The sequence below is a fragment of the Callorhinus ursinus genome, unplaced genomic scaffold (assembly GCF_003265705.2).
Source record: "Callorhinus ursinus isolate GAN/ISIS: 27379988/994484 unplaced genomic scaffold, GSC_fseal_2.0 scaffold32, whole genome shotgun sequence".
Classification (NCBI taxonomy): domain Eukaryota; kingdom Metazoa; phylum Chordata; class Mammalia; order Carnivora; family Otariidae; genus Callorhinus; species Callorhinus ursinus.
The window spans coordinates 3266208-3281968 of record NW_027397094.1 but is presented as its reverse complement, the minus strand read 5'-3'; the positions used below and the strand labels follow the sequence as shown (position 1 = coordinate 3281968).

At 39.2% G+C, this 15761-nt stretch overlaps 1 protein-coding gene across 1 annotated transcript in view; it reads right to left on the bottom strand.

Annotated features, from left to right (window-relative positions):
* PCDH15 (protocadherin related 15) overlaps nt 1–15761 on the bottom strand; it is a 1645434-nt gene that overhangs the window by 190656 nt on the left and 1439017 nt on the right. The window contains exons 22-23 of the mRNA XM_073878941.1: nt 13171–13395; nt 3026–3142 (exon numbers count right to left, since the gene is read on the bottom strand). Of these exons, the coding sequence (XP_073735042.1) occupies nt 3026–3142; nt 13171–13395 (342 nt within the window). The remainder of the gene's footprint in view (nt 1–3025; nt 3143–13170; nt 13396–15761) is intronic.

Below are 15761 nucleotides of genomic sequence, written 5' to 3'. Positions count from 1 at the left end.
GATACATGCACCCCTATGTTTATAGCCACATTATTTATTTGTTTTTTTTTTTTTTTAGATTTTATTTATTTATTTGACAGAGAGAGAGACAGCAAGAGAGGGAACACAAGCCGAGGGAGAAGCAGGCTTCCTGTAGAGCAGGGAGCCCGATGTGGGACTCGATCCCAGGACTCTGGGATCATGACCCGAGCCGAAGGCAGTTGCTTAACCAACTGAGCCACCCAGGCGCCCAGCCACATTATTTATAATAGCCAAATTATAGAAGTGTCCCAAAATCCATCAATCAATGAATGGATAAAGAACATGTGGTATATATACACAATGGAATATTATTCAGCCATAAAAAAGAATGAGATCTTGCCATGTGCAACAACATGGATGGAGCTAGAGAGTATAGTGCTAAGCAAAAGAAGTCAGTCAAAGAAAGACAAATGCCGTACAATTTCGCTCATATGTGGGATTTAAGAAACAAAAGAAATAAGCAAAGGAAAGAGAGAGAGAAACCAAGAAACAGACTCAACGCTAGAGAACACACTGATGGTCACCAGAGGGGAGGTGGGTGGGGGTTGGGGGAAACAGGTGCTGGGGATGAAGGAGTGCACCTGCTGTGGTGAGCACGGGGTGATGTACGGAAGCACTGAATCACTATATTGTACACCTGACACTAATATTACACTGCATGTTAACCAACTGGAACTAAAATAAAAAACTTAATAAAAAAACTGAGTCTGACAAAATACATATTCACTAACTAAAACAAGTATGCTTAGTATTTCAGTTGAATGATTAGCATCTGCCTTTCGTCTACTGAAAATTCAGCATTAGATGTTAAATGTGAAAAACTACTGCTGGGGATGCAAACCTAGGAACTTCTTAACAGAAATATGGAATTTGAACCTGGTAAGTTTCCATAAAAGCGCTTCAGGGTGAAAAAACAGGGCTCCTCTCTAGATAATTTAGACAAGTAGTAGCATTTCTTTATGGAAAAGATAAAAGACCGAGACAACTTCTCTCACGTTGGTGGGGTGATCTGAAAGTCAAACCAGGGCCCACAGTGGTGGGTGCTAGAAGGAAAGTGAAGATTTTGCCATCCATACTAACATTTTGGGGTATGTCGCACATAGGTGATAAGCATACCTACATGTAATCTGTCATCATTAACACCATTAATCTTTACACTAACTTCAATTCTGTGCTAATATAAATTTCTTAGAAATTGGAATATGTGGGGGTGCCTGGGTGGCTCAGTTGGTTACGCTTCTGACTCTTGATTGAGGCTCATGTCATGATGTCAGGGTCAGAGTCGTGGCATCAGATCCAGCCCTCTGTTGGGCTCCCCAGCTCAGCAGGGGTGGGGAGTCTGCTTCTCTCTCTCTGTCCCTGCCCCCACTCACATACACACACACACACTCTCTCTCTCAAGTAAATAAATCTTTAAAAAAGGAAAGAAATATGAGTATTTTAAGGTGCTGTGCTTGTTTATGCTCATTCAGTAGAGTATGTTATAATTTCTCTGTGCAGTTCTGTTTTTCCTACACGATTCTCAGGTCTATAGAGCAAAAACTGGTTAGCAAAATAATCAGTACAGACTTGGTGTTCAAAACACATGCCTTGAATAGAACTACTTTGAAGCAGATAAAGCACCCATGTCATATTCGTCATCTTGACTGGTGTGTCCAAATCTACAAAATTTTGCTTATCACATTTCCCAAAATGCAATAAATCAGTTTCAAAGACATTTTAACACACTCGAGAAAAGGAGCTTCTGAGTGAAAGGTTACTACTTTCATGTTAACATTATTATTTTTCAAGACCTTATAGTCACAAAAGACTTTACATGGCCTATCACAGTTGAAGGTGAAAAATGTTCTGATGGCCATTCACCTTTTATTAAATAAACGGCATTACACAAATATTATTTATATTAACAATATGAAACAGAACTCCTAGATCGCTTATAAAATTTGTGTCTTTTTCTATTTTCTTGTTCTTCTAAAATGGCTTATTTAATATTTCTTTTATTTTTGTAGAGTAAATCAGCCACTGACTAATGGTGGGAGCTCACACAAAAGTAAAAAATTTAAATCTTCATCATTCGGCTATTAAGAGAATAATATTTATAAAGCACCCAAATTATTTATACAGTGCATTTTACATAGGTACAATTATTTCTATATGTTACTTTTCATTCAGTAACGTAATAACATTTAGGAAAATTTACCTCACTTCTGCTGTAATAATGTTTTCACTGAAAATCTTCTATTTTGGAAGGCCATCTGGGATATCTCAAAAGAGGTAAAATTTTGGATAATAAAGCCTGCATTGAATATGTTCTAAACATGGGGCGCCTGGGTGGCTCAGTCATTAAGCGTCTGCCCTCAGCTCAAGTCATGATCCCAGGGTCCTGGGATCGAGCCCCGCATCGGGCTCCCTGCTCAGTGGGAAGCCTGCTTTTCCCTCTGCCACTCCCCCTGCTTGTGTTCCCTCTCTCGCTGTGTCTCTCTCTGTTAAATAAATAAATAAAATCTTTAAAAAATATGTTCTAAACAGAGTATTAATATTTCAGCTTACCAAAATTAACACATTCAACGTAAGTATTAATGTCATCTGTTGATCTAGAGTTTGCTAACAAAATAGTCATATATGAATAAAATGGAAAACGCATAAGGATAAAACCTAACCCAACTCAACTAAGCTTACACTATCCTAAATAAAGAACCCAAATGATACTGACTCTAAATGCAGACAACTCTTTCCACATCTATTTAATATTCGTGTGGATAAACTGGTGAAGAGCAACTTCTGAATTCCAGCAACGTAGAAAGCATCTGCTTAACCGTGTTCAATAATAATCATGTGAAGTGTGCATGTCCTGGTGGGCTCTACAAGTGAACACACATGAAATGCCTGGCGGAGGACAGAGTGGACTCAGATAGTCGAATGTGCTGCCTGGGAAGTGTGTCCTGTGTGTGTGCAAGGTTCTCTTCGCTAAACTTCCGAGTATCCATCTATGTGCTTTACTTACAGGGGGGTCTGCATCTTCGGCATAAACGGTTGTGATGGGTGTGCCCTTCACGGCATCCGGAGCCACCATTCCCTTGTAGATCCGTTTACTAAATACGGGCGGATAATCATTCATATCCTGGAAAACACAATTAAGAGTTTAGAGCTTCCCATGATGGCGGGTTGGGGACACAGTTAGGAGACTGGCTCCATCTCTTTCTATCACACAACCCATTTGCCACTGTCAACCTTCCAGCTTCTCAGTCCCATTATTCTCACTGCAGAGTGGCGCCCTGGGGGAAGCTGGAAGAGTTCCTATACAATATTCATGTGCGGAACTGCAACTGGAGGCCATTCCACTTGAGCAAACGGTCTGAAATTATGTCTTCTGGAGATGGGAGGGGTGCTCGAAATTTTCCCAGAAGATACTTCCAGTGGTATGAGGTGGTTTTGAATTTTGAAAACAGGGACGGGCAACTTATATAAAAAGTGCCATTCTATGAGACAGGTGTTAAGGATGGTGGCTTCTTTGTTATGTTGCTGTTCTTTTTCAAATAAAGCTTTTAATGTTTCTGTTGCAATTGAAAATTCTTGATATACATAGCATAATGGGATGATTAGCACATTTCAAATGCAAACTATGAAACAGCCTTTGAAGCCATCTTGCAGTTTTACAAACGTAAAATGATTAAAGAATGTTTTCCCTATAGTACACCACAAGAATGACACCTAGAATTAGATGTTCCCAGAGACAGAAAACAATGGTGATTTACTGCAGGAGGTTTTCAAGTTAATTTGTAGGCATCTTTTTTATTTTTACAACTCAGTGATAGAAGTGCATTGTTATTCATGTAGTATCACTCACTAAACACATATTTATTGAGTTCCTCCCACTTCTACTACTCAGTGCTAGGCACTGGGGCTACTGCAGTTACTCAGGAAAATGATGGCCTGACTTCATGCCACTTACCTGCTATTTGACAGGTAAAGATGCTGATTCTGCAGATAGTAGTGACTTTGCCTAAAGTAATCTACTTATTTGGCAGAGCCAAATTAATAAATCTGGTCCCTTGAGAGCAAGACCATTTTTTCCCCCAACCATTTTATGTTTCATAGAGAAATGCATATCATTTTTTCCTCAAAAATAATGCTTATTAACATGGACGATCTATATTTCTTAAATTTACTTATTTTAAAATAATTACTACACCCTGCATTGTTGTGGGTACTTAGGGTTAGACATATTTGAGCCTAAAGCTGAATTTGTTAATTATCTTACTCCTCAGGTCATCTTTTTCTCACTTGCTATTAAAAACAAAAGAAGAAAATTATTCTACTTAGTCTTTAATATATGTTCTGATACAACAACTTCCCTGTACAATGCAAATTGGAAACCCACTAATTAACTGATTATAAACACCTCTTTTTGCAAAGAGGTCAGGATAATTTTGTCACAATCAAAAAGCACTTGCTTTTATGTTCACAATAGAGTTGACTTCTGAGTTGTAAATATGAGAAAATCTGCAGAGTTTAATGAAAAATAAGAGATCTTTAACTGTAAGCCAAACTAAAAACTAAAAAATACCATTTCCTGTGTTTTGACATACAGTCTTCATAACCTTCCATGAACAACAACAACAAAAAGCTTCCTTTATAATTATGACCTTTAGAATCTGAACAAGAACCTGAAAGCACCGTTCTTGATAATGAGGGTGGTGAAGGGTATTGATCTTGAAGTTCCAGGCAGGGGGTAAATATATAAAACATTTGCATGCACACTTTCTCCTGCTCTTTTCAAGAGCGCCAATTAATTTAATGAGTGAATCTTGTAAGTAAAGGGGTAGAAATTCTTTTGCACCCCTAAGTTGTCACTTCTGAAGGTCAGAAAAGGAGCCCAACAATGTGATTTTTCTGTACATGAGTTCCCAAGGTCACATAAACTCAATATGTTCCTATAAATTTTCTTCTTCTTCTTCTTTTTTTTTCCATCTCAAAGGATACTTAACAACCTTAATAGTACAAGATACTATTAGATAATTTGATTCTTCAGGAGATAAAAGGCATATAATTTTCTAGTTGTCATATAGTTGCTAATAGTACCGAGTACAGTGCTCCCTGCCTTTATTTTTTCCGGCCAAGTATTCACTAGATTCACCTTCTAACTGCATGTGCGGTGGATGTTTTTTATAATCTGGCTTCACAGACTGATTAGCCACAAAAGTAAGTAATAACTGAAGGCTCACAGGACTGTTTCTTCTCCTCCTTTCCTTTACTTGCCACTGGCAGGACCAGGAATAAATCAACACAGCTGCTGTGGCAGTCTTCTCTCTATAGTGCATTGTACACATTTTGGGGTTACAATCTTTTATCACAGCTAAGAAGTTCTTGCACAATGCATGATTTCAGATGAGAACATTTATTGAAACGCGATGCCAACAAGCATAATCAACAGCTCATTATATTTATGCTCCAGGGATGTCTGAAGAAAAATGGACATAAATCCGCTTTTGTGTAAATGCCCTGGTATGCAGCAAATGAAGGAGCAGTTGCACCCTTCCAAACAGGCTCTTTTCTGTTGCCCATTTTCCACTAGAGGGTAGTATTGGCAAAAAGAAGCATATCTTTTCCTGTCTTCTGGTTAACAATTTTATCATGAAGACCCATAATAGTTTGCTTTCTGGGGTTATAATTTTTGTTGGTCTGAACAAAAATTACTGTTCATGTTTCTAAAGGGTATTCTGGATGTTAGCATGGTTCTCGTCTAGAACAACACTATGCTCTTCTCAGAAAAAACATGTACTAGCCAATTTATCATTTGTTTCCATATCTCAAGCAAAATAAAACTGTACCTGAAGGGACAGGGAGCAAGGCATGGATTTAAGGAAACTTTGTGAATGAGCATCCCAGGGAAACGGGAATTTGCTGGGGATGCTGCAAATTAATGGCAGGTTTCCACAAAAAGTAGAGAAAGAGATGATAAGAATTTTGATGTTCTGGAACCAGGGCTAAGAACTGTTCTTGGTTAAGAGACATTTTCCAGAGAGAAGAGTACTAGAGGTTGATGCTGTGATCATCTCTTTAAATACAGTGAACGCCGGCGCTCATCCTCAGCTCTCACACGTTTGGCCAGGGACACGGATGGGGCGCTGGTGGCTTGGGGGGCTCCCGCTGCTTAGCGCTGTCCATCCTCCAAAATGCCCTGAGGCTTCAGAAGCCAATGCCCATCTTTCTTGGCGCGGGACGCAGTTGACTTCTCTGCCCGTTCCCAGGTCTGCTTTCCCCTGCCAGACACCTTCCGTGTGCTATCCCAGCCGCTGTTTCTCCTGCTACTGTCTTCTGCTGTGTGTTCCCTCCTGCAATTTCTCCTTCTCTTGTCTTGTCTTGTCTTGTCTGACTTTACTTCCTTCTCTCCCCTTCCCCTCTGCCGCCAAACAAACCTTTTTCTGTTTTGCATGGGGTTCTCCTAAACAAAAATCATAAACTTACTCAACTTTTCTTTTCTTATCTTTTCTTTTTTTTTTTGCATCAAAACCTGCACTGGAAGCTTCTCAGAGGCATGAGTTTGTTTTGGTTTTGGTTTGATTTCTGAGGATGTAGTTATTCTGGGTTTTTGAGGGGCTGCATATCCCCGATGCAGAGGTAGTCAAAGCCCCGCTTGGCCACACCAGCAAAATGTACACAGTGGCGTTCAGTATCACAAATACTGATGGAGCTCAGGCAGGACGTTAGATGGTGGGGGTGTTGTTACCACCAAGAGAGGCACAGTGCCTGCTGGTACTGAGCTGACAGGTAGGAGTAGAAAGCAAAAATTAAATACATAATGTTGAGTGTGATGAATTTTATGAAAGAAGTACAAGGATGCAATGAGAGCGCATAGCAAGGAGTTTAACTAGATTTCACACAGGACACATCTCTGTTACTTTAGCAACTGCTCCATCACTCATGCCCTCTGGCAGGTGGGACCATCCTTCAGTGAGGTTGACGGTGGCAACCTTTTATTCCATTTTCTCCCTCCAGGAAGAGCAAAACACTGGGCGAGGTTGACTAAACCACAGCTTTAACACATAATCCCATTCCCATTTGGTTTCCCGGTTTGGGAATGGTAATGTGGGGAGAAGGGAGCTGATGAGCTTTTGGGGTGTTTTCCAAGCCAGGAGGCTACGGGCAATTGAAAGAATATGTGCATGACCTGAGCTAGAATCTTTGAGCAGATTCTGTCTAATTTTCTCCATTGTGCACCAGAATTTTGTGTGCGTGCTTTATGTTTACTGTGCGTCAGGCATCATGCCAGGGCTGTTAAATTTATCGTCTCAATGAAATATATCAGCTATTTTATTTCTATTTTAATTATAAAGAAACCAAAGCTTAGAGAGGTCAAGTTGCTCATGGTGATCCAGCTATAAAGGCAGGCCCACGACCGCATGCTGGCAAGTCAGACCCTAGAGGAGGCATTCTGAGGATGTGAGGAGAAAGGGAACTGGCCAGGTCGTCAGAAGATTATATATCAGATATTATATAAGATGATTTGAGTAGGATGTTCATTAAAAAAATCCACACATAACTTTTTAAAAATCTCTGCTCAAAAATACTTCACAATTTAAAAATTCTTCCAAGTAGCTATTATACTTTTATCTTGGCAACCTGGTAAGCTTCTAAACATCGCATAGTGCTAATCTATTTCCCTGAAGATAATTTTCATAATTATCTATAAAGCTTGGTTTTTGTTTGTTTTTTGGTTAAAAAAAAAGAGACTTGCATCACTTGAATTTGTACATTTAAAACAACAATTGACTCAATATTTAACCCTACAGTTATTTTCACTAAAACCTAAGAAAGTGTTCCTCAAATTTCATTCTTTGAAAAACTAATCCTACTAGAAATTTATAAACAAAAGGAATCCCATGATTCCACTATGGAAAATGTGGGAAATCACTTTTTATTTTCTTGAGATTCACAATGTACACCAGCATATTAAGGACTTTTATATGAAGGCATGTAGGGGAGACATCTCTTTATTTCTGTGTGTCCCAGCATTTCCCAAACCCATTTGTCTATGAAATTCTTTGTCTAGGAGACACTCCTTACCATCTCAAGGAGCTTGTGCTCTGTGGAATCTATCCTGAGGGACCCTGAAGAGAGTTCAATATTGAAGGCACACACTATGATTATTTGGAATATTGACTTTGGTGAATTACGGATTTCCAAGAATATATTGTGAATTATGCTGCATTGAGAGTGACCCCAGTCTGTAGCAGCTACAGAAGGCTCTGGGACAGGTACCAGGGATGGTGGTATCCACCATCGACAGGGCTTATCAGCATCTCCCGCCCCCTCTGGGGAGGCAGCTCAGTTTTGGGGACTTCTGGCAAATGGGAGAATGTGACAGTCACTGAGGAGTAAAAGACCGTAATTGTGTACACAAAGTAAGGCACTTTCCTGGGACTTCCAGAAACCAGTGGGTGATATTTGAGGAGCCAGGACAGAGACCCACGGAAATGTGAATTATTATTGCTAACTCTGGGCAGGTACCTTTTTAATTGTTTCCTCTAGTTTGGTTGTGTAGGGGAAATATGTTACATCTTAGTCGTAAAACTCTACAATAGCAGAGTACGCAGATACTTTCAGAAATGATCTGACTCCTCCCCACGGCATGCTCTTCCTGACATAGTCACATTCTTTAAACTTGCCAGTGAGAAGACGCCAATAAGAATATGATAATGCAGAAAAGAATAAAGGGGAATATCTGAAGGCTATAGTCCAAAACAAGTATATTCTCCAGGTCACCCAACCCTCTGGGAAAAGTCAACAAGTGGTAAAAAATAATGATCACCCGCTTAGCCTATACTCCCCCTAGCTGGCTCATTGAAATCCTCTTTTATTCCATTTTCTCCCTCCAGAGAAAGGGAAGGAGGATGCTATAAATCTTAAACTGTCCAGTTTCCTCTGACCAAATGAAATCCAAGACTCTGCCAATACGGTCACCATGGAGCATCAGCAGGGCATCACCGCCTGTCAGGTGTCCGTGGTATGACAAATGCCACCTTCGTACTGGGCATCGAGTTTCTATCTAGAAAAGCTATCCTCATTCTTACATTCTATGGGGATTGGGACATTTGTCTTCCTGCTGGGAAGAAAACACCTCTGAAAGATGGAAACTAGCTCCATCTTCCAAGACTCACTGAATTTCTCAACAGCCTCGGTCCTCATGGATATTATTTCACTTCTGGTCCTTCTAGCTCTCCTTGCCTCTGCCCACACCTGCACCTGTCAGACAGGCAAGCACAGCTGGGGAGCCGAGTCTCCTCCCTGCATGGAAGGATCTCCCTCATCCTCTCGTACCACAGTCATACCACCCGAGGTTACAATAGGCAGAAGGACTTGGGTCATCTGCTTGTCTTAGACAATCCATCACAAGGCTGTCCAGCATCACAGAGCCATTTACATATTTCGACTTTTCTGACTGGTCTTCCGCTGTTGGCTTCTCATAGAAGACAGACGTTTTCTTTCTGTGTATTTTCTACATTATATCACAACTCCGTTTGTAAGGACAGACTTTTCTGTGGATTATATATTTTAAACTGTATAGAATTTTATTTTTATTTTTCAGAGATTTCCTATCATCTAATTTACTATTATATATTCAGTTATTCAGTATATTCAATAATTGTAAAGTGAAGAAGGCCATGTGTATCAGTGTTCTGGAAAAATGTTGCAACAAAATTACATATTATGTGTTTGATCATCATTGGTTTTGTTCGGGATCACTAAAAAAGCACTCTGCAGGTATGTGTGATAAAATTCTACTTTCTTTCTACTGTAGAAATATCGTTCCTTCCAAATGTCACTTCAGTTTTCCCATTCTCACTCCAATTAGAAGTTTGATGGACTAGATATTAAGCACTTGATTTTTTTTCTTCTTCTTTACAAAAGAAAATTATGTTTCTTCTCATTTTCAAAGAGATCTTTAAGATGCTTTCCCTGTGGTGACTGTTTTGGGTAGAAATATCTCTTAACAAATACTATGCAATTATGTTATCAGCAAAACAGCTTGTCATACTGCAAGTAAACACAACAATGACAGAAAATCTGTATGCTTGGGAAAGACCTACATTTGTGGAGAAAGGGAATTATACTCCATTCTTCCCTTCAAAGCCAACAAAGATGATATTTTATGGGCCCCAATATTAGGTAACAGTTTTGAAGTTCTTCTTTGTGATAATCTCCCCCTGAGTGACCAGAAGTAAGAAAATAAGTGTCAGCCTCCATTTGGGGAAATGTTCTGCAAATTTTTTTAATGTTTTCATCACCTTGAAAAAAAGAAAGTGGCATTGAGAATGTCTAGAATTGCAGCACCTGGGTGGCTAGTTTAAGTGAACAACTCTTGGTTTGAGCTCAGGTCATGAGTCTCAAGGTTGTGAGATCAAGTCCTGAGGTGGGCTCCACACTCCTCAGTACAGAGTCGGCTTGAGATTCTTTACCCCTCCCTCTCCCTTCCCATGCGCTTTTGCCCCCATGCACACTTGTGTGCTCTCTCTCTCACATAAATACATAAATCAATCAATCAATCAATCAATCTTAAAAAAAGAGAAAAAATATCTAGAATGGAATGCTGGTTGATTAAGTTTTGTCTTAAATGCATAATAAATCAGAAATAATTTAGTACAGGTACAGGAAGTCCTGTACACCAGTACAGGACTGATGAAACTCCTTGACTTCTGTAAATAATATAAAGCAACTGAGACAGCAAAAATTAGATCAACACCCTCCTATTTCTGAAGAAGGAATGAGTCCATCGATGAGCAAATCCTTTCCACACGCCAATGTGCTGGCCTTAAGGGACACCCATATTTAAAATAAAGGGGTGATCAGGGAACATGCAATGCAGTTTAAGAAACTTCAGTCCCAGATAGAGAATGAGACTTATTTAGAGCACATCTTGCTTGATTAGATGATATTTTTGGACCCAATCCAACTCTAATGACTTCTATAAAAAAAAAAATCGAAACAAATCAGTCTGCTCTGAATCTACAGCAGCAAAGTCAGAGTCTATGATGATTTAGAACTCTCCTTTATGAACCACACCCATCCTGAGAGACAAGGCCATCCCATCTGAGTATCCATCTGTGGGTCTGGGAAGAATGTGCAGAAGGTCATTAGTAGCAAGTCTTTTCTTCCTTTATTGTCCAAAACAGCCAATAAATGGCCATTTTTCTATTTTAATTTTTTTTTTTTTTTTGTGGTCAGTTCCACCAAACCGTAGGGGTAGGCAAGTGTACACCAGGGTAATCTGGCTTAAGCTTTTCACCTGGTCCTGAAGCATTCCACATATTGTTAGTTCACTCAGGGCAGGCCCATCTTAACCTTTTTCATTTCTTTACCTGTTGAGATATTTTCATAGCCAAAACATTATCAGGTCCCTAAAGTGCTTCTGTAAACAGATTTCTAAATTTCTAAATGTTACACCACAATAGTGTGGCAAAATCATATTTTAAAATATGAATTAAAGCCCTCCAGGCCATCGATGATTGATCCTTCTCCAACCTACTAGAACATCAGTGTATTGGGAAAGAGACACACAAACTGAGATTCAGGTGACCCAAGGAAAGATTCTAATAGATCAAATTTCTATTCCCAAAGAGGAGTTAATGCTGAATAAAATTTTAACTCCCTGAAATACATAATTTCTTAGGCTAGAGAGACACACAATGGGGGAAGTAGGTAAAAAGCCATTGTGGATGCTTGAGAAAGAAGGAAGTCAGACCCTTATAAAACTCTCCACACAGCTTTCACGCATCTGAGAATGGAAGGGATGTGTGTGTCCCAAGGTAGCTTAGGGGAGATAGCAGGACCCCAGGGAAGAAACATCACATGTGCACTGGCAGATAAGCTAGGTCAAGTATAAAGAAGAGACAGTGAAATAATTTCTGTGTCCCTCTCTGATTATAGGATTACCTATAAAACAACAACAAAACAAAACAAAAAACTAAAACCCAGACCCAAAGATCTTATAGTCACAAACATTAGACCAATTACCTACGTGATAAATAAAGCCATGCTAATTATATGTCGGTGCAGTCTTTAACAATCTTCTGTGTATTCATACCAGCATTTTATTGTCTAAGAAAACTAGTAGGATGTATTAGGTATTTATCAGTTAAACAATCAAACAAAAATTCAAAAAAGTGATTATTTCCTATTCCAACAATTCCATATTGCAGTAACCTACAAAAATGAACACAATAAAAAACAAAACAAAACAAAAAACAAACAAAAAAACCAATGAACATAGAAACATTGCCTAGGACCTTGTGTACCTTACAAGCTTGCATACTTCGAGCCCTCTCTTGGCAGCAACTTTTAAGAACTGCAGTCATCCCTATTACCTATCTGCCTTTCATTCTAAGCAAAAATCCATCTGCAGAAAAGCATTTGTAATGCCTTCCCCATGGGAAGAGGGTTCCTTTGGGAAGGAGCAGAGGAATCTGAGAGTTTAGGACACAGCTCAGGTGACCTTTCCATACACTAACGTTTGAGAACTGATAAATCTCTCCTCCTGTCTTCTTTTAAAGGCATACCTTAAAAATCACTCGAATCCCAAAAGGTTGAAGATACCATGCTTCTTGAGGCAATCATTTGGCATTACAAGGAATGAGATAAGAAATCTGGCACAGCCAACAAAGGCCTCAGGGTCACAGACCTTGAATGTGGCTGAGCCAGAACCTGACCCCGATTCCATCCAATTCCAAAGCTTATTTCATTCCAGAATCTCAGCTTACAATCTAAATAGCTCTGGGGCCTTAGAACTCTTACTTTTCCATAATCCTATCTTTTTAAAATTTTTAAATTGAAGGGTTTGGACAAAGTTATTATCCCTGGTGCTGTGAAATTTGGACTGAAGTCTGGAGAAATTGGGACTAGATTAAAATTCCAGAGCTACGAGAACATTCGGGCAGCCACCGTGGTTAAATTCTTATTTAGTGTTTCATTCAAACGTATCTTTCGTACTTCAACGATAAGGTTATTTCTCAAGTCTTACACATTCCAGACTCTAGGTTCTGGATCTGGTACTACTGTGTTATTATGAATCATTGCCCCTGGATGTTTAGTCTAGTACAGACTCAGAAGAGAGTACGGAGTGGGCCACCAGGAGTCATCTGTGCCCCTTACCTTTACTACCACTGTGACCGTAGCAATGCCTGGTGGCATCGTTCCATAAATATCGAAGGCCTCCACGAGAAACGTGATGCTTGCTTCCTGCTCCGGAAATGACTCATAGTCCAAGCTCCTTAAAAGGGAAAGTTCTCCTGTAAATGGATGTAGTGCAAAAAAGTGCTTTACTTCTGGGCTTCGGATCCGGTAAGACACATTTGATCCAAGGTCAACATCTTTGGCCTGTAACAAGTGAAGCAGAAGGATGGTCATATCAGCGTTGTTACAAACCAGAGGAGTGCAAGGCTGATGGAGGTCATGGGTCAGTACCCAGGACAGCATGAACTTAATGACTTCAGGGCAGGTTTCCGAGACAAGCATTTTTGTTAAGTAATTTACAAAAGACAGGAAGGAGAGAAAGAGAAACAGAGACAGAGAGACAGAGAACCATGACATTTTGTCTTTTTTTTTTTAATTTTATTTCTATATTTATTTTCCCTGAGAAATCACTAAATAAAAAGAATCAAACTACAGTAAAGAAAATCGTCATAAATTATTGTGTATTATTTCCTGCTAATTGCATAACACTGAAAAATTATGCTTTAAATAAAAATAAAGATTTGCTGAGTGTTTTTCATAAACATGGTAGATTATTAAAGGAGTATAAGGAAATTTAAGTAATAATTTCTCCTTACAGGGATCCTATGATACCTTTCTAGAGGTCAGTCTACTATACTCCCTTCATTTAATTAATCTTTACTGAGTAGTTATTATGCACGAGAAGCACAAGATGAACCAAGACACAAATCTTGCCCTCCAGGTTAATGTCTCAAAAAAAACAAACAAAAAGACACAAATACCACAAGAGAAAGAAAATAGGGACATGGCAGCTGAGAGGTGTTCAGAATTGGGGGTGGCATGTTCTCGCTGCAGATCTTACAGGATGAGGAGGACAGACTGGCCAAAGCAGCTCTGGTAGAGGACATGGAACGGGGTGGGGGTGGGCGGATGGGGAGAGGAGCTGGGTTAGGATGTGCACCCAGGAACCCATGCAGCTGCTACGTGAACTTTTGTCTTGGCTCCCTGCAGTCAGTTACTGACATCGCAACCAGAAGAGATGGGGAAAACACAGATTTTATGACATCATTTTCCTATCTAAAATCCTTCTTGTTTTCCATTCCATTTTGGGTTAACCCCACTCTCCTGAACGTGGTGAGAAGGATCCATACAATTTCTAGCTCTGTAGCTCTTCCCTGTCTCCTCTCCTCCAGGATTTTGAGCAGGTTCATTCCAATGCCTTGAATAACATTTCTTCCTCTTTGCTAGAATAACTCTTCCTTGCTCCTCAGTTCACAATGTAGAAAGCAACAATCTAAATCTCAAGACCAGATTTCTAAACTCTCAAGACTAGGTTAAGAGTTCCGTCTGTCATCTCTGAGGCCCCTTGCTCTTAGGACCTCTGTTGCAATTACGGATTTACTTGTCTGTAAATCCTGAGAACTGAGAACCCCAGGGAGGCAGGAAATCTGTCTGGTCCATGTTGGAATCCCCAAAGTCTAGCAGAGGAGTTGGCAAATGATAAACACTGGAAATATGCGTGTTGAATAAATAGTTGAATAAATGAATAGATGAACAGAAGAATAAATGGAGAAATATGGACCTTTCCCTGGTTGGCACCAGCCTTTTTTAGATTTATTAAAGTGTTTTACCTAAATATTTTTTGAGTTGAATTATGAAAAAAATACAAGTTCTTGAAATCCATGCTAACAGAGTTCGAGTTGTGGATGGCAGGTCAAAGAAGGACTAGAACCTTTTTTTTTCCCAAAAAAATTATACTTCATAGACATCTGTGTCAGAATTGAAAGGGGTGGTTAATTAGAATGCAGATTTCTGAGCCAACCTAACCTCCTGAATCAGAATGTACAGAGTTTCTGGTAGTAGTGTAGCCAAGGACTGAAAAAGGGCGTGGATGTGGGGACACTGTTTAAAAGGAGAGTCAGATCTCTGGAAGGAGGCCAGTTCATTGAAAGTGAAAAAATAATGGGTTCAGCAATATCCTTTTTCTGTAAAACATAGGGAAAATCTCTACCTGTGTATGTGCATATGCATATATATACATATATATGTACACACACACACAAACATAAGTATATAAGCACATACCTGGAAATGCACATTTACATATATGTAAATATGGAAGTGTTTCCTTGAATATATACATATGTAGTTATATATGCACACACCCACATAACGCATATTTACATATAGATAAATATGGGAATATTTATTTGAATACATGCAAACATAGGTATATGTGCACACACCTGCCTACATACATATTTACTTATATGTAAATATGAAAATATTTTATTTCATATTGTGTGAGCACAAAGACAAATGTCATAGAATACCCTTACAAACTTAACACTGAGTACTCTAGAGGTACTCAGTGGGGGATTATTACATTTTTCTTTATAGACGTATTGTCAATTTTTACAATAAACATATAGCATTGATTTTGTAAATTTAAAAAAAATTATCAAGATGTGTTATTTGATTTCTTGGAAAGTTACCTTTTCTCCTCTTAACTGTTGGTATGCCCTAAAGTA